The 27,896-nt window shown below is 47.6% G+C and overlaps 1 protein-coding gene across 4 annotated transcripts; it reads right to left on the bottom strand.

Moving 5' to 3' along the window:
• Positions 1-27,891, bottom strand: INTS1 (integrator complex subunit 1). 4 transcript variants are annotated; one of them, XM_040574589.1, is made up of 47 exons: positions 27,770-27,891; positions 27,376-27,666; positions 26,630-26,826; positions 26,261-26,398; positions 25,417-25,576; positions 25,019-25,124; positions 24,557-24,743; positions 24,290-24,435; positions 23,857-23,998; positions 23,330-23,506; positions 22,997-23,105; positions 22,275-22,395; positions 21,523-21,600; positions 20,856-21,013; positions 20,229-20,325; positions 19,709-19,800; positions 19,313-19,373; positions 18,753-18,950; positions 18,344-18,473; positions 17,977-18,156; positions 17,736-17,885; positions 16,987-17,166; positions 16,689-16,793; positions 15,590-15,757; positions 15,117-15,228; positions 14,509-14,667; positions 13,193-13,339; positions 12,723-12,821; positions 12,223-12,347; positions 11,257-11,511; positions 10,427-10,586; positions 9,663-9,803; positions 9,079-9,259; positions 8,875-8,998; positions 8,230-8,348; positions 7,094-7,181; positions 6,240-6,466; positions 5,562-5,685; positions 4,947-5,080; positions 4,457-4,649; positions 4,110-4,237; positions 3,511-3,623; positions 2,820-2,933; positions 1,883-1,953; positions 1,229-1,320; positions 1,006-1,115; positions 1-586 (listed from the first exon to the last, which is right to left on the bottom strand). In XM_040574589.1, exons 1-47 carry the CDS (start codon positions 27,825-27,827, stop codon positions 471-473), a joined length of 6,561 nt encoding a protein of 2,186 aa, XP_040430523.1. In that variant the 5' UTR covers positions 27,828-27,891; the 3' UTR covers positions 1-470. The 4 variants fall into 4 exon arrangements, 3 of the variants coding, with proteins under 3 accessions (XP_040430523.1, XP_040430526.1, XP_040430525.1); XR_005824558.1 differs by lacking the exons at positions 1-586; positions 1,006-1,115; positions 1,229-1,320; ... (1 more) ...; positions 2,820-2,933; positions 3,511-3,623 and having other exon boundaries at positions 4,457-4,594; XM_040574592.1 differs by lacking the exons at positions 1-586; positions 1,006-1,115; positions 1,229-1,320; ... (2 more) ...; positions 3,511-3,623; positions 4,110-4,237 and having other exon boundaries at positions 4,457-4,594; positions 4,947-5,040.
• Between the last annotated feature and the right edge of the window lie 5 nt (positions 27,892-27,896).

The raw sequence follows: 27,896 nt of genomic DNA on the forward strand, positions 1-27,896 counted from the left end.
GGAAACAAAGATAATTTTAATTGGAAAAAAAACCAAAACCTACTCTCCCCCCAAAACACAAAATGGTCTCTTCCCCTGCACGTGTCCACATTTTCTCCAACACAGACTTCAAGTGCAAGGGCCAATGCTCCCTTCTGCTCTCCCAAGCAGCTCTGCCCTCTTAGAGAGAAAAATAAAAGGAGTGACAGCCACTGCTCTAAGACCCCATGACAGGACTGGTCCCTGTTTGGCACAATATTCAGGAGATTTTCCTCCCACAGCAATGGCATCTTAGCCAGACAGTTCTGTCCTTGCCCGTTCTGATCTTCGGTCAGCACGCTCTCCTCTTCCAGCAGAGTCTGGCCTGCTACATCATCTGTGATCCTCCAGCATGTGGGATGAAATAAAGTGCCTTCTTACAGGGCCTCAATGCAGCTGATGAGTCCAGTTAAATTAATTCCTCTGGAAGCAAAGCTCCCAGAACCACGTGCTCATATCGTTGCCTCCATGTGCAGAACCTTCAAGGCCTCTGAAATTTGAGAGCTGGTGTCGATCTGGCCATACATCCCCACCAGGAAAGCCCTGTGCAGTAACACTGCAGCGTGCTCTGTGAAAGGGAGAGACACCATGAGGACTGAGAGCTCCAACATATGGAAAGAGCAATCCAGCAGCGAACACCTGGATGAACGTTTGTAGCTGTGCAAGAAGTTCTTACAGGAGAGAACGGGGCATAATCCACCACCATCTAACAGCCCTGTGGATATGTGGTTAGGTGAGGGATCACAACTCAGAGAGGAAAATCCCAAGGGAGCAAATCAAGGAAGCATTCCTTGTCTCTTTGGCAAATCTCTGTGATGCTCAGACCAAAGCTATTACTGATATATAGCACCCGCATGTTTGATGGACTGGTCTAAGCAATGCTGACTCCTAGCAGCTTCCCAGAGAGGCTGCTTTCAGAACAGGAGCTCAGCCTTGACCCCTGCAAGGCCACTACGCAAATACCAGAGAGGGCAGATGCCAACATACCTTGGCAAAGGAGGGTATATTCAGGCAGGTTCCTCAACGCTGTCTGCACCACCTCAAAGTCTCGGCTGCCAAGGCAGTACATGAAGGTAGGAAGGAAGTCTGCAGCAATGCTGGGATTAAAACATCACAACGTCAGCACAGTCCAGATCGCCATCAACAGGCACGGAGCGGGCAGCCAGCGCCCATCAGTGACTCAGGGTAGCCAGGTCCCCGCGGTCCTCACCTGGGGTTGTTCTGAATGGAGCGCAAAGCTAGGCTGAAGGCCAGATTTCGGCAGGACTCCTCCGATGAGCTCATCAGCTTCTGTAGGTTTGTCTGAGAGCAGATGCACAAATAAGGATTACAAGGCCATCCGGGGATCAAAACTGTGCAGACTTGTGTTACTGCCCCTTCAGCATCCACCCAGCCCTACGCACATCCAGCAGGTACTAGCTGAGACAGGAAATCCCTCTGTGTAATAGGGATCATCTTGTTTTGAATGCTTTAGAACACCCTCCTGTAAACTTATGGCACATGGGACAGCTGAAATTTACCTATATTTCAGTATTTGTTTTTTTTTTTTTTTTAAAAAAAACAGAGCTGTTTTGCTCTCTTCTTGCCCCAATTACTGGGAAGGGGACAGAAGATTACTTCTTCCTCTGATATACAGAAAAGCTAAAGTGGATGATGATGGACCCAGCACGCGACAGACAGAAGACAGTAGGGAGGTAAATATTGTCTGCTGTCAGAAAGCCCAACTGAAGTTGCAGCATCTTCGGAGAAATGTAACAACCTCCCAAAAAGCAGAGAAAGGATAGCACTTAGGCTGGCCATGCAACACAGACTGTGGTGAAAAGAATCTTCTATTTCTAGTGGCGGTTTGTGACACCATACTCACAGAAAAAAAGGAAAGAATTTCTGGCCTCCGCCTGGACATCTCATCAATGTCTGTCAGCACCTCCAAGATGTCTAGTGGAAGACACAGATTGAGAGGGGTGACTGAAATTTACTGATCCAGCAAAAGAGCTATAAATCCACGTCTCCAATCAGTCAATTTTTACTACCTGCACACACAGCTAGAGTAATAAAGGCAGCTCTTCAAAAAGGATGAGAACAACCTGCCCAAGGTGGGGCCACCAAGCACTGTCATGGCATGGGCAGGGGAAGGAGTGGTGTGGGGTGTGAGGTTTCAATTCCAGTGTACCACCTTCTGTAACTGAAAGGTCCTTACAGAAAGCCTCTTTTAAGAACAGTGCTCAGACAGGATTTCCTCCCCGTTTCTAGGAAAACTGTCACCCAAATACCACAACTTAAGTCTGATGTGAACACTGGACACCTGTGATTTCAGAAGACCTTTGGAAAAGAAGCGTGTTGTTCCCACATGCCAGGTTCACATGATTTTCTTTCATGAAGGTCATTTGAGAAGTTTGTTAGAAATCCCGTCTCTAATCAGTTTGGTATTTTTATAGCACTAAAAAATGGTGCTCCTATCAGCACTCCAGAGCTGGGACACCATCAGTGCTGGCTGAACACGAACTGTAGCGTGCCCTGAATTACTCGTATCACCTGCCAGAGTAAGATCCCTGAAAAGCTCCAAAGCAGAGGCAGTCGCAGTATTGCCACGCTAAGTGACAACAGCATCATGGGAAGCCTCTGTCACAGAATCACAGAAGGTTATGGACAAGTCCATCCAAAACAAAACCCCAGCTTAACTGCTGGAGACTTCCAAACAAGACAAACTGGAAACTGGCCCGCAGCTGTCATTTAAGTAACAGGGCTGGCACCTGTCTGCACATGCCTTATGTTCTTGTCCAGCTCTGCAGGTCCTCACTTACCCTCAACTGTTTGGCCTCGAGACAGCCTCTTCATATATGGGGCCATTTCAGTCGGTGTGAGAGGAGTGAAGAGAGACACGTTGACAAGGGGGAGAGAGCCAGCTGCTGCTTCCTCTGGGGCAGAGAGAGAACAGTCACTTCTACGTAGTTTTAACAGGGAGACAGGTCCAGTGTTCCCTACCAGTCATCAGCTGACCAGCAATACCTTAACAGACTTCCTGGCTCTCGGCCTCTAGCCCCACTGCACCTTCTGGTACCCCTCTGCTGATGCAAAGAAAGCAAATCTTCCTGACCTGTCTTAATACTGGATAGTTTTCCCATGCAAGTTGTAAAGAGAAGAGTGGAGAAGTCAAGGTAACTTTAGGGTTTCCTGACAGGTTGACCCTGACGTGAGGGTGAGGAAGGTAAAATCCACAGGGAAGAAACTCACTCTAAAAGCTATTCCACACCAGTAGCAATACCAGTGACAGGGAAAACAATCTATCACCCGTCCCAGATACTGGCTTCAAACTGTTGAGTATACAAGTGCTATTCTCCATTCTAAACACCTTTTCACTGGAAGTAAGGACTTGATGAATCCCTGTGGGTCCCTTCCAACTTGGAATATTCTGTGATTTTATGAAAAGCATCTGCACTTCAAAACGTACTGCATTTTCACTAGCTGGAATAGCTTTCCAACACTCAGACTCACCATCCTTCTCTTCTTCAGAGCCCCTGTCCAAGATACCACTCCTACTAGGAAGACTCAGCCCAGCCAGGAGGGACTTCAACATTGCGAGGTCACTGTTGTCTGATGACAGGTCACTAGAGGAACAGATGGCATGTTTAACTTTAAATAACAATAAGGGTGTGAAGACAACTAACAGCACATATATGTACATTGAAATAGGGTAGAAACAAACTTCTTAGAAGCAGAAACAAGATTTCTCCTTTCAGCATAATAAATTCAAACCCATTTGTACCTACATCTGCAGGTGGGATCCTGCACCCACTGCTCAGGGAATAGCCCCTCCTGCTGGCTCTCTGGAAATGACTGCAGGGCACTGCAGCGCCTTCCAGGGGCATTAAGGCATTATGTGAGTTGGAATTGTCACCTGACTTCCTTGGGCTTAGCTTTCACCTATAAAACAGGAGACTGCTCATCTTAACAGACATTTCAGTGACCTGAGGATGAAAAAGTGCCACATTAACAGCTATCGTTACATCCTCTTGCTGTCTCCTGTCCAATTATCTCATGGCAGCCTGCCTGACCAAGCCCTCCATTGGGCTAACCGGAGTAAGGAAGCTTACTGGAGTGGATCGGAGTGCTTCTGCAAGAAGGAAACAGCTGCTTGAGCATTGCATGTGATGTACTTCTGGATAAACTGGACAAACTTGCTGATGAAAGCAGCCAGGTGCCGTGAGGATTTCCTGTAGTTCTGAGAAAGGGTAGGGAAGATAAGAGTTAACAACAAAACAGCAGTGATGCAGTGCCCCATGCTGCACCTCTGGGCTCCAAGGATTAGATTCCCGATCTCAGGCCTCCCCTTTAAGCTCCCCCCAGTACTTGATACACATTTTAGCTCTAAGTTATGCAAAGGCTCTCCCTCTAGCGGCTGGCAGCCCACACACGGATGCAGAGCAGGGACTTTTCCTACCAACAGCAGCCGGATAAAGGACAGCAGACAGTCCCATAGTGCCGCCTGGTGCTCGTTCTGGAAGACCTGTGGCTGAAGCAGCTCCAGGATCCCCAGGATGTGGATGAAGAAGGTCAAGTGGTTCTGTTGCCTGAACTCCTGGAAATTGAGGTGAACACGGCCATGCAGCAGAGCTGCAATCATTGGCAAGTGCCTGAAACACCAAACAGAACAACACTCAGCTCTAGCCTCTTCCTAGATACAGTTACAGGTTGTTACACCTCAGTTCTTGTTAGCATCCCTCATCCTCTCCCAGAGTTCTGGGTTTAATCCCTGTATCCATGGAATCAGCAAGCACCATTTCCCATTTTTGCTGCTCTTAACTTTCACACATGAATGCAGATTCTGTCACAACCATCACGATTACTCCAAACTCGCTCCCCTTCTAGGGCAATGGTGGATGCTTTTCAGTGAACCCAGCCACACAGAGGGTGAAAGGGGAGAGTGGTACCTAAGAAGTAGGATAGGATGAGCCACAGCTAGCTTCCTGCAGGCCATGTTGGCATCCCACACGCGGCTTTCTGATGACTTGGAGTCACTGGTGTCTGCAAGGAGGTTAATGAATCTGTGAACCAGGGCATCAAGCTAGAAAGAAAAGTAGTGAGTGAACAGTTAAGTTGAAAGCAAAAGCAAGCCCCTGGCTCTTCAGCAGTGTTTCCCAAATACATTCCAACTACAGATGAGGTTAACAGAAATTATTTTCAGCTAGAACCTGTGAGCAGATGCAGCATTCCAGCTGGCACAGGATCTGAAGTCCACAGTCCCTACAGACATCAAAGCAGGATCAGACGCCTGCACACTTGTGCTTTACAGAAGCCTTTGGCACACAAAAATTTATGTAAGCAGAGCTTCACATATTTTATAGTCAGACCTTGCAAAATAAACTACACCTCAACTCCCTGCTCCTGAGAGTGTGGGCAGGGAAGGGGCAACTGAAGAGCAAGGTAAAGAAACCAAAATGACCCAGCCAGCATTTGACAGTCCTCTCCTTTTAGTCCGGGCATCACGGTAGCATTCAATCTGGGTGCACAACTGGAGAGGGGCTTTCCTGTGTCTGTAAATTTACCTTGCAAGTGCTGCTGTCTCTGGCTCCTTCACTGCTCAGAAGCACCTCAGGCATAGACACAAGTTGCTCAGGTAGTTGCAGGTACATCTGAAGCAGAAGGTCCTGGCAGCATTTTCCCACAGAGCTAAAGAAAAAATGGGAAATGTCACCCTCTGGTTACTGCTTTAGTTCAACCAAAAAACATCCCAGACCCATCAGATTCAGAACAACTTTCTTGCATTTGGCAAAAAGCCCGTGTAAGAGTGCAGCCACCACTAATCTGAATCAGTGTGGTTTTTTTTTCAGTCAGAATCAGTGTTTTTTCAGTCTGTGCTTCTTTTAACTACTTTCAAATCATGCACAGTCCACAGGGATCCACATACAATCTACACGGATCTACACCACTATGGTACTTCCAATGCTGGAAAAAAAGTTACATCAAGCATTTTATCCTGTATTCCTGAAAGCAAAAGTGCCCTGCAATTTCATTTAAGGTCACCTTCCTGGTTCCGGTAGCACTTAAAATGGCATCTTATTTCCCCCAAATCTCTGGGAGAATATTGTGTGTAAGCAGTTGTCATATGGGCTGTGGAACACTATTATTAACGAAGATATACTGGCAAGTTTCCTCATTACCTGGCTGCCTGTGCCCAAATAACTACTATTAGAGTAGACAGTGCTGTCCATTTGCAACCCCACCTGCTTCCCCACTGCTGGATGCAGCTGGTCAAATACTCTGTTACTTTTTTGATGCTCTCAAGGTCCCCATGAGAACAACTGAGCAACAGAGGCAGTCGAGACTGGATGAGTGTGCAGGAGGCCTCCTCTGTGTTCTGGTATCTGGTTTCTGCTTCAGCCAGGATCAACTCCACCATGCTGATCAACTCCGATGCCTTTAGGTGGAGCACAAATTCCTCACGGCGCTTCTGTAATGCAAGACAACACTCAAAATGAATCCCTAGATCCTCAGTCCCTTCTAGTTATGCCTTCCCCGCATAGAAAGGAGCATCTCTTACGAGCAGACTTAAGAACAACCTTGTATCCAAAGTCTGAAAGCATGTATCCCAGCCCCCCAACCAAACCTCTTTACCCCTCTACTATTTCTGAACTCATTTACTTCCAACCCAGCATGCATGATGGGACAGAAGCCATAACTGAATCATCAAACCAAAAAAATTCCTCTGTGGAAAAGAGATGCAGTCCCCTACTCTCGGTGCGGTGGGAATTATCCCACACTGTGTTTTAGCTTGCTCACAGCTGTAGCCTTGTGACTAGATCTTTAATGGATATTGTGGCAACTCTGCAGGAGCTGCAGAGGAGATGTCAAGTGGGCAAACTTATGTGTGTTCATATGAGCTTTTTGGACCCCAAATTGCCACTGCAATATTTAGCAGAGCAGAGCAGCTAAGCAACCAGCTGAGGTACAGGCAGCAAACTTGGCATGCTGCACCCCTATCACTTCAGCCACCTTTTGGCCATGGAAAGCCAGGCAATGTGAAAACATCACCTCTCACCCCCTCTGGAGAGGAATCTTGGAAGAACTGAGCCACTACCTGAGGAGTTCTTTGGTCCCTTCCCTGCCAGATCCGAGGGATATGAATACAGGCCCACAAGAAATCCAAGGATGCAGTTGGGTCAAACCTGCCAGAAGACAAAAGAAGACAGATTTGCCATTAGAGTCAAAGCAGCCCTCAGGCAGCACACAAACACATGGTATCGTCTCTAAACATCACAAATACTGTGAAGAAAAACATCTGCAAATGTAAAAATAGGATCCATTAAGTCCCAAGAAGGGGTTTGGTTCTGTTCCCAGATTGTGACTAAATATTTCTTGAAGTAAGCACAGCACAGGGTATGCAGCTGAACAAATGGCATTCACTAAGAGTACGGTGGCTACAGAATCTTGCACCACAAAGCCAGAAGTCTGTCATAAACATAAACAACTGGTACAAGCAGACCAGTGACCATACTGCCCCAGAGTCCAGAACACCCTATCTGTTATCCTGGATTGCAGAAATTAATGAAATTGTTAGCGAGCAGGAAATCGATAATAAAATAGTGAGAAACAAATACTGCCAGCTTTAGACACACTGCTAGTTAAATCATGGCCTGACTTGCTACCAGTGTTAGTGTTTCCTAGTCTGTAAGTTTAACAAATTTAAACATGGTACTACACTACTGCTGTAGAGCTTCATTGTTTGAGAGCAACACATAGGAGCTGAGAGCTGGGGCTGCTCCAGAGATCAGAACTGGGGGCCCGATGCCAGGAAGGGGGATAGAGAAAGACTGGTAACAGAGTTTAGTACAAGCAAAAGATCCAGCAGAGCCTGCCCAGGTACAGAGACTCCCATCAGTTCGCTATCCAAGCCATCTTTCAAACCCCATGTTCATAAAGATTATCAACAAGGGCAATGCTAGATAGATTACCCAGCGATTAGCACTTCCTGTTTAAAACAAAGCCAAATCTTTATGTGCTCCTTCCATCAAACAGCAGGTAATATTTATATTGAGGTACACAAATCAGCATGACTGAAATCAGCATCCCTCTCACAAAGCCTTTTTTTGGCTAGGTGACATCTCCTGGCAGACGCACCGTGGAACGCAGCAGCTCTTGTTCTCAGCTTCTGTTTGCTCTCTCAGACATAACGTTTTAAGTTGGGCGATTTGCTTGGCCCGAAAAACAACTCACCTCTGCTCCCGGTTTCTGCACAGCAGAAGTCTGATGCACTGGTGCAGAGTGGTCCAGCTGGACTGGTGAGTGAGGAGAGCCAGGAGGTATGGACGGAAGGAGGGCACCTGGGACCCTGCCTGAAAGTACAAAACGAGGAAGATTTGTATAAAGAGATCATTGCTGTGAGGTGGATGTAGGAGATACCTTGTATTTTACAGAAGGATGACAATACAAGCAAGCAGATAGCAGAGAAGACAACAGATGGATTTAGGATATGAACTGTAGTACTGTCTAAAAGACCATGGCAGAATCCATGAAATTCAGTTTTAGTCTTAGCTTTGGCATAGCACTTCTGGACAGGCTATTTATCTGCCCGCAAAAATACCAATGAAAACACAGCTGGCTGATCTATTACGGGACTACGCTGTGTCTGTAAGGCTCTGAAGTCGTGAAAAGAACAGGCCTGAAGAAATATAAAGATCAGATGAAACATGCCTTGATCTGATGTACCAGAATCCCCCTCTTAGTAAGCATGTATGGCTTTGGAACTGACATAGCAATGTGGAAGAACACAGAACTCTCCCTTGCCCTGTTTTCAGGTGCAGGTCAACACCCCAGAAATGCGGTTTCAGCACAGCAGTCCCTCTGCCCGACAACTCTTACTTTGTTCCAGGAGAACAGTAGCTTCTGCTGGAGATCCGGGCAGCTGCTTATCACCTCTGGGTCCAACATCTCCAGCCAGTCATTGAGAAGGCCAGAGGAGGGCCCCAGCCAAGCGGCTTCAGTGCTGAGGAGAAAAAGCCAGTATCAGTGGTGATGCCATGAAACCAGGCCTATCAGTGAGTTCCCAACATTGCCTGGGCTCACCTGCAACTGTCCAGCTCCTTCTTCACTGGTGTCTCTTCTTTGTCCTGGAGCAACAAGGAGCTCACCACAGCAATTGGTTTCATGGCAGGAAATCTGGCAGTGGTCTCAACAGTAGCTGAGAAGAGGACCGTCAGGAGCTCCTCCAAGTACGGAGAGTGAGTTTCAATCAGACCTTGAAGGGCTAGCAGAGGCAGAAACGTGTCACTAACTACAAGATGTGGTGAAAGCTATGGAACATCATAAGGGTATCACAAAGGCAATGAGTCCCGAATTTCCCAGAGCATGGCTCAGTAAGGAGGACAGAAGCCATTTGTATCTTGGACAGTAGGCTTCTATTTCTCATGGGGTTACTGGAAACCAGCAGCTTGCTGAAAGACTTAATCCCAGACACAGGTCGCAGTTTATAAACCCACATACCAGTGCAGGGGAAGGAGGTGATACAAGACAGGACCAAGTTCAGATCAGTTTGCATTTTCTGATCCAGGAAGAAGGCAGCTTCCCACTGCCTACACACGAAGCGCTCCCTTGAAGGGCTGGAAGTCCAGCCTGCTGCAGCTGTGGGGAAGTAGAGAGGACAGACACACCTTTGCTGATGAGCTCCGGCTCCACGTTACACTTCTCCCCTGATTTCAGTGTCGCAATGATGGCACGTACTGTGGAGCTGATCAAGTCAGGGTCGCGACGGAAAGTCAGAGCTTCTGTGAGGTGCAAGAAGCCACCTCGAACTGCAAAGAAATTACAGCATTGGCATCACAGGGACAAAGCCACATTAGGCTTCTCTTCTAGAGATGCACCAGGTGGTTGCAGGGCACAACTAATCAAACACACACACACCTACTATGCTCTACTATCATTTTACTCCTAGTGTAGCTCTGGACAGCTCTTCTGCATGTTACAGGGACACATGGCTTAAGAGAATACTCTATAACCACAAACCCATTTCCATGCATAAGCTCTTGGTCTCCCCTCTACAGATGGCAGATGACAGTAACTCTACAAGTCATGATGTGACCTTGTTTCATGAGCATTCTTGTGTGCTTATCTTCCAGGACAACAGCAAGCACAGAATTCCTGGCCTGAGCAATTGGAATTTCACCCTGAGATCCACTCTGCTTGGTGAGATGCTAGTAGGTGTCTACTCCAAACCCCTGGAGCCATATTACTTGTTTGCATCCTTACGGAGTTTTATACCGCAGTACAAAACTGATTTTTCCATCTCTTCACTACTCAGCATACCTCTATAAAAAGCAGCCCACCCGACTTTCTGCTCTGGGTGCAGTTTCATTTCTTTCCCTTTCTTGTCCCATTTGGTCCACTCTGAATCCCACAATCTACCCAATGCCAGTACCGTCACTGATCCTGTGCCTTGAGGAGTACTGCACAGCAAAGACCTTCAGCTGAGCACGGAGAGGACCATCTTCCACTGCGGGGTTCTCCAACCACTGCAGCATCTGCATGAGGACTTTGAAGAAGAGCGAGGAGAAGGCAGTGTCTTGTGGCATGCAGCGCTGGGGAGAGCAGCAAAAGAGACCTGCTTATACACACTTCAAGCATACAGCAAAAATAGCAGGAGAGGCAGACAGCGGCATGTACTGCCAAGAATACACAGAGCACACCTCCTCTGTTGGACCATAGCTCACAGCAGCCTCTAATGTACAAAGCAGAAAACTCTGTCACACCCAGACTACATCTCCAAGCATAACTAAGGGTAACTTTGTGCCTTCCTCCATCATGATGAAAAGAATGAGATATTTCATTGGATAACTCTCAGCCTGCTCCAAAGCTGTCTAAGGAATTACAGACTTCGACTCTCAAATTGTCTGCAAATGCCTTGGCTTGCAAGACGTGTCCACGCTGCACAACAGCACAAATTGGAACTTCCAAAACCAACAGTGACCCACAGCTGCCAACCCACAGTGCCACGGAGTTACCAGATCAGTTAATGCATACCTAACCCTGCACATAAGCTCTCAGCGCTGCTAGACTAACGAGGCCAGCCTGTATCCATGTGTCCACGAGACAGCTCGACTCCCTCTATGCCGTGCTCCCCAGGCTGTATGTCCAGCGCTACACGGGTAGAGGGTCTGTGCACAGCAGAGTGGATGCACTGCAGATTTTCCTTTCCTCCTCACCCCTCTTTGTTCAATGATACAAAGATTCTCGTCCTATGCTGCTCACCTGATACTGGTACAGCTGGCGCATCAGCGGGCAGGAGATGAAGTGGTTACGATGCATCGCCATCACCAGCGCTCCGCTGTGCGGTGAGTTTATCAGCGCAGCTACTGCCTGGAGAAGTCGTGCGGTGATCCCGGTCACTTGTGTGTTCCCCTGGCGGATACGAGCCAGTTCCTGCCCCAGGGCCTGCTGCAATGCCAGGGCAAGCGGGCGCAGGTTTGAGTTCTGCCACCGTGGGTCTGGATTTAGTGGGAAAAGCTGGAAGGATACAGAGAAGAGCGCATTTATGAGAAAAAAAATGAAAGGACTTGCTATACCATAAACATCCCTGAGGCAGAGGATTGATTTACCTTGTACAATCATACTGACTGTGGACTAACTAGAACCTTCAAAGAGCTTTTTCAGTTTTTTAGTGCCTGGTACAGGAAAAGGCACAGCATCTATGCAACGCCAATATAACTGTCAACACTAACACTGCGGGGGATCACCACACCGCCCAAACACAAGCAACCAACTTGGCCAATTAGTTCCCCGTAGGTTTGTCCTGAAGTCAATAGAGAGAGTGAGGCTCTGCTAGCAGACATGCCAGGGTACAAAAGCTGTTTACATATAGCTTTGCTGCCAAGGCCCTGTGAGCGTTTCACAAATCCTCCATGCACTGCAGAGAAAAAAGGCACTATACACAGAACAAACAATGTGCAGAGATGGCAACAAGCTAGTAAGCACTGACAGCATTAGGCATGATCAAAAGCCACATCATGTTCAAATTACAAGAAAAAAATCCATCCAGTATCAACTCCACCAGGCTGTAATGGTGCAGCCTTATTTTACGCAGGGTTTTCTTACTTGCTGCCTGCAAATGCTGAAGGAGGAACAGGGCAAAAAGATGCAAGTATAAGGGATATGGTTTGTGCAAAGGTGCCGCAGGAAAGCAGTTGAGGGACAATCAGCTTGATGTTACACCAGTACCTGCAGAAAGATGCCTGCTAGGTCATCTTCTGGGCCCAGAACCCGAACCTGGCTTAAAGTTCGGATCCGGCTCTGGCCTTGATTGTTCTCAGGGCTAGATTTTGACCTCGCAGTCTCAGCACTGTCTGTAATAACAATAAAAGAAAAGAAAGAAAAATGCTGTTATGCTGACTAACATCTGGAACCCTAGCACTGGATCACCTTCAGCTTTACTGTCTCTACTGAGGAATTCAGTAGCTTTTCTTTCAAGGCCAAGCAAGACCTTCTTTTCCGTAACTGCTCAGAACAAATCATTATAGTAAACTCCAAGAATACCGGAATTTCTCCCCTTAACAGGAGTGAAAAACTCTAGGAAGGACTAGTGTCTAGCTGTAGTTTGCTAATGCATTTCATCACAACCACTTCTGAAACAGTTTTTTCCTGGTCCAAACATCTTTCCTCTACAGCCACTGAGAGCAAGAAGACTGACATTCAGAAGTTTAGGCTATGCTGGGCAGTACCTCGGCGGGCTGGTAAGGAGGCTGTGAGCAGGGAGTGGAAAGTCTGGCCTCCTGTCGCTCCTCTTTCATGCTGAACCTCCACAAGGTGAGCCATGTAGTCTGAAAAAGGACAAAATACAAACGTGTTGTCTCACCCTCTTTAGTAAAGCAGTACAGAATTGGTTGCTGTTCGTGTAGCTACCAGATGAAGAAAATTTGCTGTTACTATGAACTTTGTAAACATGTAGCAAGTCAGCCCTATTTCTTTTACAAGTTAGCCTCCAGATTATCTCTAGACTCTTTACAATCCCATCCAGAAAAATCCCTCTCTACTTCAAGAAATATGGCCAAGAGCCATCAAGACAAGCGCCAGGGAGAGACAACAGGCTGCAAAAGCAGAGTTTGCAGAACTAGTTTGGATTTTTTCAAGGAAGTCACGGGATGTGACTGTAAGAAAAATTAAAATGAGTAATCTCATATGGAGCTCTTACTCTTGTCCATGATGTTCTGCTCCAATGTCTGTGGGTCATGAGATACCGCCTGATCCAGGTACTGCAGAAGTTTGCTCATGCTGGAAACGGGGATTCCGAAGGACTGAACAAAGAGAAGTAGCTGCTGCGGCTCCAGGTCCTGCAGAGCTGAAATGCACAAACACCAAAGTCCTCAGACCTCCAAATTGCTTATACAGGGTCATCTTTATTACCCGGTACTTGTACTTTTGGCTGGACCAAGTGGCACATTAATGACAGGGACGCAGAGAGCCTAAAGCCAGAAGTCTGACAGCTGCCTACTATGTTTTCACTGCTCTGCAAATCATTACCTTCTTATTGCATCTTTCAGTTAATTCACTCACTGACTAATTTGATCTTCCGTTTAATTTGATCAAAACCTCAGGAACCCAATCATCCATATTAAAAAATAACTTCCACCCTATCTGTTAATGGCTCCAGGCAGGAATTATTGAATAATTCAATCACTGGCTATAGAGAGCTGTCATTTAATTAGTAAGAAAGGGACAAAGCTCTGAACACCAAGAAGACAGACAGCACTGACAAGCTGTGCAAGGATACAAGTAACTACAGATATAGCTCACAGCCTTCAGCCACTGCTCTCCACATTGCAAGCATGCTATGTCCTATGGAAGCAGTGCTTTGTCTTTGACTGTGTAGCTTAATTCAATCTGAACTGTTGTAACAGAGATGGCATCCAATTCACAGTCCTTTATTTCCTTTAAATACACAGAAAGCACAGTAGTCATACAGACTCTCCCATGCTTTAAAGTAATAGACACTGCTTATAAAAGCCACCGAGATTCAGCACTTGGATCAGAGTGGGAGGACCTGCCTTCAACACTGCAGTAAGGAGCTCTGTTATAGGCACTAACCTCCTCCTTCAGCCTCAGCTTTCACTGAGTTCTGCTCTTAATGCATAGGGATTAACCTGAGGGGTGTGATAGTTCAGCAAGGTTGTAGTCATTCTCAAACCCATGGTACGTGGGCTACAAATCATGGCTGAGGAATAAACATCAGGACAACCCCTAACAGAACCAGAACCAACTCATATTCTGTGCATCTGTTTGACAGCCCTAAAGGACACAGTGAAGAATCTACTGCACGCTCAGATTGCAACTGTCACAAAATCCAGGGACAATGCCTTTTAAATCCCAGCCCTCTGTTCAGCTGCAGGATCTGCAGTGGCTGATGGCCGTGCCAAAGGCATCCAAGTTGGGCACACAGAGGGCTTGAGCAGGGAAGACTCTCCCTTTCCTACGGGAGGGTCTGAAAGGCCAAACATCCCACAAGCTCACCTGCATCCACAAGACGTGGGACCTCGGAGCGGATCATGCGCAGCTTTAGCCAGTCAGGAAGCAGCAAAGCCTCCTCTGAGGTGTCAACCAGAAAAGCAGTAGGAAGAGGCTTTTTCTCCGGGAACCATATATCCAGTAACGTGTAAAAATCACCATCCCCTGCTTAAGAGCAGACACAAAAATCTCTTATGTTCAGAAGCACTTAAAACATTCTATGCTTCTCTGTACAAGTCAATGCACCAGAATACCTTCTTGCTCAAAGGCTAGAAACAACTTGGGAATAAATACTACCAAATGGAAACATGATCCATGTATGTGAGTGGCCAGTTCTCACCCTACAACAACCCTCTGCATCCTTCTTGTTCAGCAGGAAGGGACACACCATCATTTTAATATTTCCTGCTGTCTGCGCAAGGCAGCAAATAAGCCTGCAAATGCTTCACTCCGTGTAGCACTATTCTGACATTCCTACTGCTACAAGCAAATGTTGCAAAGGAGAAGCCTGTGAGCAGAAGAATTAACACCAGCCTAATTTGTTACACAGACAGAGGAAAGGCTCTCTGTCCAGTCCACAACCCCTTGAACACATCTGAGCATACTTCACTCACCTTGAGGTGGCCCTAGTGTCAGGAGAATAACCATGGCATGAACCACGAGGATGTGCATAGTGGCTGTTTCACCACTAGTCCAGCGAAGGAACACTTGATCCTGGGACTCTGACTGGAAAAAAAAAGCAGAAGAAAACCACATGAACAATGGTGGGGAAAGAACAGAAAGTGAGATCTGTGAGAAGCAGGTGAAAGGACAACACAAGAATAGACAGGTTTGGTTTGGTCAGACTTTGACCTAGCCCCAGCATCTCCAACAGTGGAAAAAGAAGATACAAAAGGAAAAGAAAATGCTTTCTATGTGTACACACACACTTGGCTCTGACACTATGCCAACTCCCAATTATTTTCAGATCAGGGATCCTTGAACTAGACATGGTTTCTACATACTCACCAACCCACAATGGGCATCTCTTGTATTAAACTCATCCTTTCTTCTTCTACCCGCTTAAGAAAGGCAGAGAGGCACTCACCCAGCTGTACACCTCCTCGCCTTCCTTACTCTGGCGCATGCGTTTGATGTAGCGAGAGAAGATGGAGAGGAGAGCTACAAGCACCGCATCCGACTCAGCGCAGTATGAGAGCTTGGAGAAGAGGTGAGACATGATGGTAGAGCGCTCCACTATGAGCCGGGCCACATCCTGCAAAGGAAAAATTTCCATGGGATCTTTACTAAGCAACATACACGGGTCCTCCTGCCTTATTCCGCCACATCTTCCGGTTTCCATCCTCAGCCCAGTTAACACTGGAGATCAACATGTAAGAGTCAAGAGCGAAACTGTCAAATCGGGAAGAACTCAAGTGCTTTGCATGCATCTTGTGATACCTCACAGCATCCCCAGTTGTAGTACAGCTGCATTCTGATGCATCCCGTTGCAAAGGGAGCATTTACCAGTATTTATGAAGTAAAAATGGCATTCCTCTGAAGAAACAGTATTATTTAGCAATCTCCACATGCTTAAACAGATCTATGCAGACAGAAAGAACCTGTGAGCCTCTAGTTCCATACAACTGAATCTCAAAGACTGTTACAAAGGATGTTGGTCAGTGAACTTAAAAGCAATGAAAAGAGCACCCAAGAGTGAGAACGATGAATAATCATCGCATATGAGCCAAACATCAAAAATCACCAAAGCCTTAAAAAAAAAGAATCAGAAATCCAATTTCGGTTACAGAAGAATGCATATCCCACCACTAAGGTTCCTGGCCTCCCGCTCTCACCCGATGTATGTGACTGCAGGTTTAGCACCTGCTTACTTGAGAAACACTACCAGATGGTGGCATTGCCTTCAAACCACTATGCAGTCCTGCATTCCCCATGCCATCTGAGATGGGCTGCTGGACTGGAAGTTGTTACTGATTTTCTGTTTGAATGATATGAAACCAAAGACACAGGTTGCCTTCCAACACATACCCAGAAACACAACCACGCAGTTATCAAATTCACATGCTCCTAAAAACCTCATCCTGCTGGTACAGCAAGTCACGTGCCTACCACTGCCACGGGCAAGGAGTTCAACACGTCAGGTATCCCTCATGCAACCTTTCTGCCCCTGCACCCCGCCTTCTCACCAGAGCAAGGTCGTTGTGCTGTCCCTGCTCCTCCACTGGGGCGTGCTGGGAGAGGTACACCAGGTAAGCACTGATGGTCTGCGGATCCGTCTCCATGTGGATGGCCTAGAAGGACAATTCCGTTCATTAGGGATCAGGAGGTAATGAAACCAAGCACCAGCAAAACATTCTTCTGTATGCACATAAACATATCGATACCACAGCCACATGCAGTTTGCTCAGATTTGTTTTAGCATGAATAAAACAAAGAATAATTTGCCCCACAGCTGGCTACTTATCCCTTCCAGCAAGGGCCTACCTGTTGCAAGGCAAGAGCTGTTGTTGCTCTAACACTGTCAAACAGTGGCAGCCTCGGGAGGTCTCTCAGCAGCCACTGATACCCCTGCAGCAGTTCAGAATCCCCAGAGTCTTCTTCCATGGGGTGATCTTTCTCCTCTCCATCACGCAGTCCCCCTTCTGACAGCACCAAGGACAGGCCCTGCAGAAATCAAAGCCCATGCATATGAAGCCACAGTTGGACCACTCGTTTCATACTAGTGAATAGAACAGAATCAAGCTTCAAATGTCACGGAGTGATGCAAATGCAGCGCACACAGCCTACAACAGGTCTCACAACATATAACTTGTTTGCTTGACAGCTACCGTGCTTAAAAGTTTCAGTCCTCTGTAAGCACAATCTTTTGAACTCTGCAATTCTGCCTGCCTTGACTATGCTCTAGAGCTCCAGGCATTTACTGATATACATTCCCCACTGGCCACAGCTGCTGCCAATTACTCCTCATACTACATGATGTGCTGAGTGTACACCTGAACTTCACAGGAAACACAGCAGAATCCAGATCTATCTTAAGAAAAGTACTACTTGGCTGTTGAACAGAGAAGGCTTCTGAGCAGCAGGAAGCAGAAGTGCATTTGATGGGCCTTGGAGACTGAGATGAGTTACTAGAGAAAATTGACATGAAAATTTCACTGCACAGCAGTCACAAGAATATAGGAATCTGCCCTTAGCTTCTGATAAACCCTAGTCAAGATATTTATTTTACTCACCTTCATGGCCAGGACCCGTGAGGCCACCTGGGAGGAACTCAGGCGTCGCAGGAAATAGTCAAGCACCTCACAGGTTGTCTGTTCATCTGCTTTGGGACCCAACAGCAAGTCTTGCAACCGTCCAAGCAACTGCCTTTGTTTCTGTTGTCTCTGCAGAACAAGAAGTTGGCCTTTCCAGTGAAATCAAATCCAGGATGCACAGAAAGTAGGTAACAGAACTGATCTCCAAGAGACCACTCACCTGGCGTTTCTTGGCACGCTGCTCTTTACTCTCACCCTCCTCCTCCTCTTCACCTGAGGTTGACTCATCAGCAGCATCATGAAGCAGGAATTCACAAAGGCACTGCACGGGCAGGACGTCCAAGGAGCCCTCACTGGACTGAACCAGATCTGCCAGCCACGGCATTGACTGTGATGAGGCCTAAGAAACAGAAGAATGACAATGCAGTATCAGCAGAACACAGATGCAGCACACTGATCATTTAACTCTTGACCAGTAAACCACCTTTCCCTGTGTCTCACTCAGCTCCCTTCTGTCCCTCGCTCTGCTCAAGTTTTAGAGATGAGGGATCAGATACTAACTTAGCCAACCCACCAGGAGAGCCTACCTGTCTTTGAATGATGTTGAGAAGAAAGTCAGGATGACGGCTGCGACAAAGGAGGTGGCCCAAGCGAAGCGACTGGTTCAGGCTTTTCACCTGCTCCAGGACATGCGGCGGAGGTCTGCGTGGGGGCCCCCTGTCAACAAGAAGTGAAACTTCTTGTGAAACAAGAAGTTATTCACAGACAAGGCACACTTTCACTCTGGTATTGATGAGGACTAATCAGGTCAGCAGTGTGTGACGGCCACATGCAGGTTAGAACAGAAGGACAAGGACTAAATGCAACACATACCCCACATGCAACCAACTTTTGGGGCTCTTCTTGCCCACACCAACCACCCTATCAGCAGTAGAATTTCTTGACTAGCATTAACTGGGTTTTCCTGATAGCACCAGACTGCAGAAGGCTACTTACTGAGGATCCAGACTTGTCAGCTGGGATAGCAAGAGGCTGCTACTCTCTGTAATAGTTTGTTTTGTGGACGCAGCAGCCAGATGACCCTCAAATGCAAGAATCTCCTGTTTTTCTCTCTGGGAGATTTGAAGCTCGCGGTTAATCATCTCTGTGCGCGTCTCCTCATCCGTCAAGGTACATTGAGGATAGGAATAATTGCTGAGAAAACAAGTCAAAAACAGTTATCTTGTACTATTCAGAATTTATGAAAGTCATAATGTCTCTATGGCCTCATTTCCATTAGGGAACACAGAAAATGCAAGGCAGCTTCCCAACAGAGCCAGGAAGACTGAGACCTTTTCAGTAAATCTCATAACAATCATGCTCTGAGTTTTATTCCCATGTTAATAATATTTCTGTTGGGGGAAGGCTTCTTTCCCACTCAAACCATAGTGTTGCTGCCAGCCTGCTTATTTTACAAGTCCCACTAGAAACGAAGGAGCCAACTGGCACAAACCTCATTCAGAAATACACGCTTGGTGCCCTTATTTGATTTATGGGGGGATTTAGACAATACTAACTTGGTCATGACCATTTCCATGAGCATCTTTAGAGAGGGGTACTCCTCCCACGCAGCCAGACCTGCAGCACAGAAGAGAAGGGTAGTAAGGAATACAGGAAACAAGTCAGGGTGTTATTGAGATCCTATTGCAATTCACGATAGGAAGACACACACTCACTTTGGAACATGTTGCCACACTCAGGGCATGGAAACTGTAATCCCAGCCACATGCTGGTCCAAACTACCCCACTGTGCATTTTTGCACACACAAGGAATATGCATTACAGCACAGTTAGCTAACAGCAGTTATCTTGCCGTCCCAGCATATGACTTCAACACAGGTAACTACACTTCAGCCAGCACCTTCGCCAATTTTTGCAGCAGAACCAGAATCCTGAGAACCGTCCACACTCACCGATGTTCTCAGGATTGAACGCAGCCACTACAAGCAGGAGAGGCCAGGCTTTCCAGTACAGGGTAGAAATAGCTAGATTTGGAGGCTGGTACCTGCAAGAGACATCAACAGATACAAGTGATTGGATTTGGTTACTGGAGGGCATCCCAAGCCGCCTCTTCTTAATCATGCACTGAATCAGCCACACCAGCTCAGTGGTTTTCATGAAGGAAAAAAAGAAAAAGTCTCTCATGAGTGGGACAACAGAGCTCAGCTGAAAATTTCTAAAGCAGAAAGGTCAGAGTTCTTGCAGAGGAAATTCCATTCCATGACTCAGAACTTTCTTGCCCTGGAGAAATTTCCACCAGAACATGACTTTGAAAAGGTTTCCTGCTGATTTTGTTATTAAAAATTCTAATGGGAAAAAGCATCCTGAAGTCTGTGAGCTAGTGCTGTTAGTCACAAGGTGAAAGTGAGCTAGGTCACAACAAGGTGAAAATGAGCTAGGTCACACAGCGATTATCTACTTGACAAGCCTTACCCTGGGGGCAGCTGGATATTCTCTGGATGATGATAAGTGCACAAATTTAAGACAGCATCGATCAGCTGGATTCTCTCTACCCTCAAGACTTCAACATCTGGAAGAGGAGAAAAGACTAAACAAGTTATTGACTGGCCCACCCGGCAGAAAGTCCTTCAAGAAAAGCAACACTAACAGAAATTCAACTTGAAGCGACTATGCTGTTGTGGTCTTGCTCTCATGATATTCCAGAATTAGAAACAACAACAAAAAAACACCACTACACAACTCTTAAAAAGCAGCAATATTTAAAAAAAGACTCAATATCCTTATGACTTGTGTTTTCAGCTGCAATTTGGTTTAAATTCTTCATAAGGACATTTTTTTTCCCCCTGCAATGAACCCAACCTGCTATCCACATCTTTTTCAAAACTCAAGTGCATTCCTTCAGGTAAGCAGTGAGTCTGCTCAGAACTTCTGGGGCTCAGAAGATAAAAACCCATTTCAACTTCGTTGCAAGTTTTCTAACTCACTGTATCTTAACTCTGAGTCTGCAAAGGCTCTCTGGAACAGGGTAGGAGCTGTCTCAGCCCTGGGTGGCGATAAGTGGACACACAGAGTTACCATTGGAGCTTTATGCAGTCTTACCATCGGCTTGCACAGCTGCAGCCCGCTTCACCAAGTGGTCAGCAAGCTCCATGGCATCCGCAGGGCCAAGAGGGAGGTCCCGTGACAAACCAATCACAAGGATCCGCATCAGCGTGTCTTCAAGGATGGGCACCTCAGAGCAGAGGCGAAGGAAGAAGCTGCATGAGAAAACAGACATCAATCATGCTTCCCTTGACAGCAGCATGAACATTGCCAAAACCCTCCACAGACCCTACAGCTCATCTGAGCAGAAAATAACCCACAGCTTAGTTTACAACCTTTTCCCTGGTCTGCAGCTCCGAGTGCAGCTGCTGGAAACAAATTGTTTGCATTGCTTTATACCTCTGCACTTCAGCCTGCTTGAGTCTGAGTTCCCTAGCGTTACACCAGTACAAACCATACAGCGCAGGCCTGCCCTTCTTGCAGTTACAGCATTAAGATATAGAGCAGCTTGCCACAGGGAGCGAGAATCAAGAATAGGAACTGAGAGAGACTGAAAGAACATTCACCAATTTTAAGGCACTGTAGCAGAGGATGAAAAAGTCAGGCACAGTTCCAAGCTTTTCCAACAAAGAGCTACATAAAGAGCACCAGAAAACACTAATTCCTTTGCCTCCAGCTACAGCTCTGGTCCATGTTCCCAGCCATGGGTGGAGCATGCACTCACTTGCGGTCACTCTCGGGGGGCCAGTTGTCCCATTTGTAGTACGTCTCTGGCTGTTCTGTGAAGAGCACCTTGTGGAGGCTGTCAAGATGAAGAGAACAGTAAACGTTACCTGTGTGAAGCTCACCAACACATTCAGCAGTCCACTCTGCCCAAACTCCTTCTAACGCTACCCATTCTACACATGCAAGAGCCTCCTTAGATAAACTAGTCTAATAAAACTGACAGTGCTAATCATAGCCAAGAGGACTATGGTATAGACATTGGACTTTTATACTTCCCAGTGAACACACCTCATACGCTATTAGTTCTGGCTTGACCTGCCTCAGTAATGTCTGAACCACAACCTAAGATACAACCTCATCTCCAGAGGCAGGCAGAGAAGACAATATTATCTATGGGGCCCTCAACTATACAGCCTGAAAAAGGACGTCAGGCAGGACAACAAGGGGCCCACAGGAATCATTCCTGACCAGGTAACTGGAAACTCCCTATTGAGCCAAAAGGGTAAACCCAAATAATACAAATCAGAAGTTTTCCATTATCATGTATTTCCAGTGAGAGGATGCATTTGCAGGCATTCTTGAGGGGGGGACAGTCCCAACCTGAACCCTTCTAAAACATTATTTCTGCTCCCTGTCTCTTAAGGGGAAGAGAGATCTAACCAAACCCTGGCACATGCATGGGTCTTCCTAACATGTCGTAAACCATTGGAAAACAGACTGGATAAATCAGCAGATGCCCAAGCATCTTACCAGTGCACGTAGTCCTTCGGAGCCAGCTTGCTGATAGATGGAACGACCGTATGAAGCCACCAGACAGCATCGCGTTGGATAGCGGCGATTTGGTTCTGGAAAGAGCGCAGAACTTCCAGGTCTGAAAGACAGTCAGGTTACAAACCACTCACATATCAGAGCCTCATACAGAGCAAAGCAGGAGAAAGCAGTCATTTCAAGACCAGACGGTAACCAGGACTCTGAGCATAAAGAGTCAGTAAACTGGGGAGAGAAATCAGACAGCCTTTAGCAAGCCAGCGCTGACAGAACATGCAGATGTGTCAAAGTGAAGCACAACAAAATACTTGAGATGTAGCACAAATGAATTAGGGTTGTGAGAAGACATTTGGGCAGTCACTTCAATGCCCCCCAAAGCTCTGCCCTCTCAGCAATAAGTCCTTGGTAATCCTTACAGCTGCCCCTTCAACCACGACCCCGTCTCGAGTCCCCTCTCCCCAGTCTCTCATCCATGTTTTCCACAGATAAAAAAAGTGCCTGTATCCTCACCCAGCCACACAGATGCCACATCTCCCAACTCTGTTAGGCTCAGGATAATAGCAAGCGACCCCATACCTTTACTTCGAATGGAGACTTACGGCCCCCTTTCTAATCCTATCTGCAATGTTCCCCCAGTTCCAACGCTGCCAGGAGATATTTAACAAGCTATCCATCTTCAAATGGAATCTAGGCTGTCTGCTTACTTTTTTTCTCTCCTTTGTCCCAGGCAATTCCAGCCTCCTTCACCTGGGCTGTGATACCAAGCATCATGGAGACAGCTAGCAGATCAGTTATGTGGATGACAAACCGCTCCTAAAAAACAGGAGTGAGTCAAATCAAAGCTGCCTTCTGGAAAAGTGTTTTGTCATCAAAAGGGGATGTAGAAGAGCTGCTGTGAATTGTAAGACACAAATACCAAGGTACTCAGATAACAAGAGGTGTGGGGAGGGATAAGATCTGCCAGAAAAAGAAATATAGAAGAGTCTGGTACACCACTGGTACCATCCAGCAGGCACATGGGTCAAACAAAGTGGTACCTTGAATTCCATTTCTGTGTACTGGGCCTCCTTTCGTTCCTGCATAAGGCCCAGGCAGAAGGCCTGGAAGTTGATTTCATGTTTTGTCTGTTTAATGATCTCTCGCAGCAGTGCCCGTGAAGCCCGCAGGTAATCATCCTTAGTAGTCAGCAGGTCCTGGAACACCATTGCTAGGTACTGAGAACATACAGAAAAAGAAAGCTTTTAGTGCATTGTAAAATATCTGCGACCACAGAATGAAACGACACACGGAAACAATGCTGGTAATATGCTTGTCCTTCAGACCCCAGGGAGCTATAACACTTTTCTCATGAAGTTTTGTTACCACAGGGCTGGTCACACTGAATGTGGGAGTTAGAAAATGCCCATCACGTTTATTCCTAACAAGTGCAACAATGTAATTCCAAACCAGTATGATGCAGATCCCACAGCCCTCTGAGGGAAGATTTTGTTTGAGCCTCGGTTCAGCTAAAACTCTCAAGCAGGGGTCTGGCCCCACCAGCAGTCACACCAGACACTACACCTACCTTTGGAGCTTGCTCTGAGCTATGCTGAAGAACAGTGTACAGGATCTGCATGTTGTTGGGATTTCTTGCATTTGAAAGCTCATTGAAAATCACAAACTTAATTGTCGTGCCCAGGTTATCCCTGTGTGCATTCAGCAGCTCTCTGCAAGGGAAGACCAGAGGTATCAGAGCCAAGATTTCATTTCAGCTAGGTCCATTGTTCTGATTTTTCTCTAAAGTATTTAACACAAAAAGTGAAGATGGTGGGGCAGCACCTACGTTCAGCAATGCCAAAGGATTACTGAAAGACTTCCAGACCAATGAAATTCATTTGAACGTGACACAGAACACCCCACAGCCACACCTGGTATTTAAAAACACTTCTTAGAGACAGGACCCCGAGTACATCTTCCAGAGTGCTCTCTTCCCATTACAGACCCAGTCGCTCACTCACCTGACACACAGCATGTAGTGGTTCAGAAGGACTTTTGGCTTGAGACGAATTTTGATCAGGTTAGAGATCACTTCCATGTCCTCTGAGCTGTGGGTGTTGCAGTTCATGCAGACTGACATCAGCAAGTCCTGAGCTGGCTTGGTCAACTGCAGAGGAAGAACAGAACTACTGCAGCCACCTGCCATCACAGACCAGAGATGGAACTGGACCTCCAGGCTGGATTTCAGACCAGGCCCAGAAAAGGCACGGTTCATTCTCTATCCTTACCTTGGGATTCTGCAACCACATCTCCAGCCGCTGCACAGCCATCTGTCGCACCTCTTTGTAGCCACAGGTTGCTGTCAGCAGACGGAGGAGGTTCCTGGAGACGTTATCCATGGGCTGGCGCCGGTTGAGCTGGTCCCGCAGCATGTCCAGGACGTACTCCTCCACACTCTCTGCAAGGTCATCGTACCTGGGCCATACAAACTGCATTTTACTCACTTCTGCACAAGCTAGCCTGGTCACGCTGTGTCCAGAGATCAGCATTCTTTCTTTTTGTGATAAAGGTTACAAAAAAAAATAAAAAAATAAAAAAAAAATCGCTCTCTATTCATTTCTCCTGATGTTCAACATTCTCTAGCAGGTGCCACGGGACAGCTATTGCAAAGCTATTGCTGCAGCACTGCAAGGGGGGTGAGCACAGACAGATCTGCCACATGGCTACACCAGGAGAAGAACGCACTTTACCTGGGCATGAGCTGACCCTCCTGCTCCGGGCTCATTTTCTCCTCTGCAATCAGCAGCTCGCTCTGACTGTCTTCCTCCTCTGTCATGGAAGGGTGAGGGCTACTCCCTACAAGAGGCCAGCGTGCTTTGTGAGACAATTTCTCTTTCCAGAGATCAATCACTCACATCCTTACGCATTCAGCTTCTTTCAAGGACCCACATCAGCAACACTGAAGGAGGCCACAGCTGGTCACCTTCTCACATCACAACGCACTCAGGCACTTTATTCAAGTCTTTTTAACTGCTTGCCCTCAAACATCTACTAGAAATGAAGTGACACTAAAGAAGGGAAAAGCAATGCTGGAAACTCAAAGCCTAGTCTACAGGACTTGGCTCCTGTTTCCTAAACACATTCTTACCGGCGCTAAGATCCCCACTGCTACGGCCAACTTCTCCATGCAAGAGCATGCTCTTAGGAGGCATCTTGGTATTAAAAGCTGTTTGGATGTTATCCACGAAGGTCTTGCAGTGAGGGCTGTCCACCCAGATGCGCTCCCCAAGGGAGTCCTCAATGTAAACCTAAAGGAAAAAAAAGCCACAGAGAACACAAACCGTGCTCAAGCTTTTCTGTACTAGTTTATTGCAGGAATATTTGAGTTTCCCAAGTTATCGTTTATTTTCAACATGCAGCTGTGAAGTAGGAAACTACCATAACCATGCATATGAAAAAACTATGACCAGATGACTGCAGGCAAGTCACATGAGAGCAGAGCAACAAACCACCGCATCCTAAGCTCTACGGGCGCTATCCCTTTCCATCAGGGAATCAGATTAAGCTCTAACAAAGATTTAACCGTAACTCCTACCTCCAAGATATAGAATCTTGCCTTTCAAAAACCTTTATCCTTGCAGATAAACTAGAGAGCACAAAGTCTCTGAGACACTTATGTTATCAAACGCTGTCAACAGCATCCCAGAAGACAGCAGAGAAAGGCAAACAAGACCACAGCACTTCAACAGCCTGTGGAGGTTTTCCTTGGTAAAAACAAGGACTGGGTTTTTCTTCCCTTGTCCATACAGCATCAGCCCAGTCCCCATTTACTGCTTCCTCCATGCTGAGGGATAGATCATGGGACACCCCCTTGCTGTGCAGCGATAATAAATCCTCTTGCCCCCAACACAAGCCACTTCCCAACCCTGGCTGGTTTTACCCGTGCGCCCACCACTGCCTCAGCCCTGCAGGAGCACCCTGGGTTCAACAACCTTGACAAAGATCTCTGGCCAGTTCTCATCCTCTTCGTAAGCTGCCATGAGAAGATTGCAGGCCAGGACAGACACAAGGCTATTCCCTTTGGCTTTGAAATTGATGGAGGCATCTCTTCGGAGCAGGCTGCATAGTGCCTGGAAGATTATAAAAAAGTACAATAAAATTAAGCCATCTACCAAGAAAAAATACAAATCTCAGTAATTACCACAGAGCCGTGGTATTTACAAATACATGCTGATTACATTTTGTCTGGAGGGCTGCTGCAACTATGCTTACAACTGGCAGGAATTTCAGAAAAGTACTTCAGAAACACACAGAAAGGTTCCTCAGAGAGCCCAGGAGTCCCCACATGGCACAGCCCTCACCTCAATAACCCCTTCGGTGGCAAAGATGTTTGGTTTGATTTTTGCCAGGTACATGAGGCTGAGGTACAGCGTGGTGTCGGGCTTGGCTCTGTTCATTTTCAGCTGCTTCACCGCTCCGCACAGCACCCCCTCGATGCGGTCATCGTTACCTTCTGCCTCCGCTGCCTCGATTTCCTCCAGCAGCACCGTGGGGCCAACTGCAACAACCAACACAGGCGTGAGTTTGTTACCATCGGGCAAAATATCCTGCCCCAGGATGCCGCTAGCACCAGCCACGTGGAAAGCAAAGAATGGATCTGCTTACCTTGGTCCCCTGCAATGGCTTTTTCCCTATCCACACCCTATTAAAAATCCCGTTTTGCGCCTGACAACACCCCCTTGATTACTTTTCGGTTGGTCCATGCTAAAATGCTCCTCTGCAAACATATCTAATGCCAGAAAACGGGATGACACTTCAAGAAACAAGCAGTGGGATCCACAGTCTGCAGGAGACAGATGTGAGTAAAACACCACAACGCGGCCAATGATTTTCTCAGTAAGTTTTTCATGTAGTGCCATCAAACAGGGTGAGCACGACCCCACTTAGAGAGGGAAGAAGAGGAGACAAGACATTAGCCACACAACCGAGGAGGAAACCCTCGAGGACAGTGCACGAATGGCACTGTGGGGGCTTATAGAAAAGGCTGTTGGGCAGCCAGGCTTACAACCCTGCCCCGACCACCGCGGGAGCGGAACGCGGGCCTTACCTTCGATGGGGATGACGGAGGGCTCCTTGATGGAGGGCGAGATGGCCCGCTTCTCCGCCACCGCCGCCTCCGCCAGGCGGCCCAGGGCGCTGAGGGGCGGCGTGGAGGCGAGCTTGGGGGCGCTTGGCCAGCCCGCCCAGCCCGGGGGCCCCGCCAGCGCCGCGGCCGCGTCCCGCTTGCGCTCGGAGGGCAGCCCGGCGGGGGCCGGCTTCAGCAGCGAGCCGGCGGCCTTGCCCTCGCCGCCCTGCCCCTTGGAGCCCAGCGCGATGAAGTCCCCGGGCGGCGGGTGCGCTGCAACGGGAGGCACGGCCGTGAGGTGAGGGCAGCGCTCGCAGCGCCGCCGCAACCCCCCCCCCCCCCCCACCGCCGCCATCCCGCGGCCCCCAGCACTCACCGGAGGGCTTGGGCACGGCCCCCGGCCGCCGCACGGCCGCCGCCTTCGGCCGGTTCATGGCGCCGCCGCCGCCGCCGCCTCAGCACGGCCGCCGCCGCCCGCCGCGGCCCCCGGGAGGAAGCGGGGG

The sequence above is a fragment of the Cygnus olor genome, chromosome 15, assembly GCF_009769625.2.
Source record: "Cygnus olor isolate bCygOlo1 chromosome 15, bCygOlo1.pri.v2, whole genome shotgun sequence".
Classification (NCBI taxonomy): Eukaryota; Metazoa; Chordata; class Aves; order Anseriformes; family Anatidae; genus Cygnus; species Cygnus olor.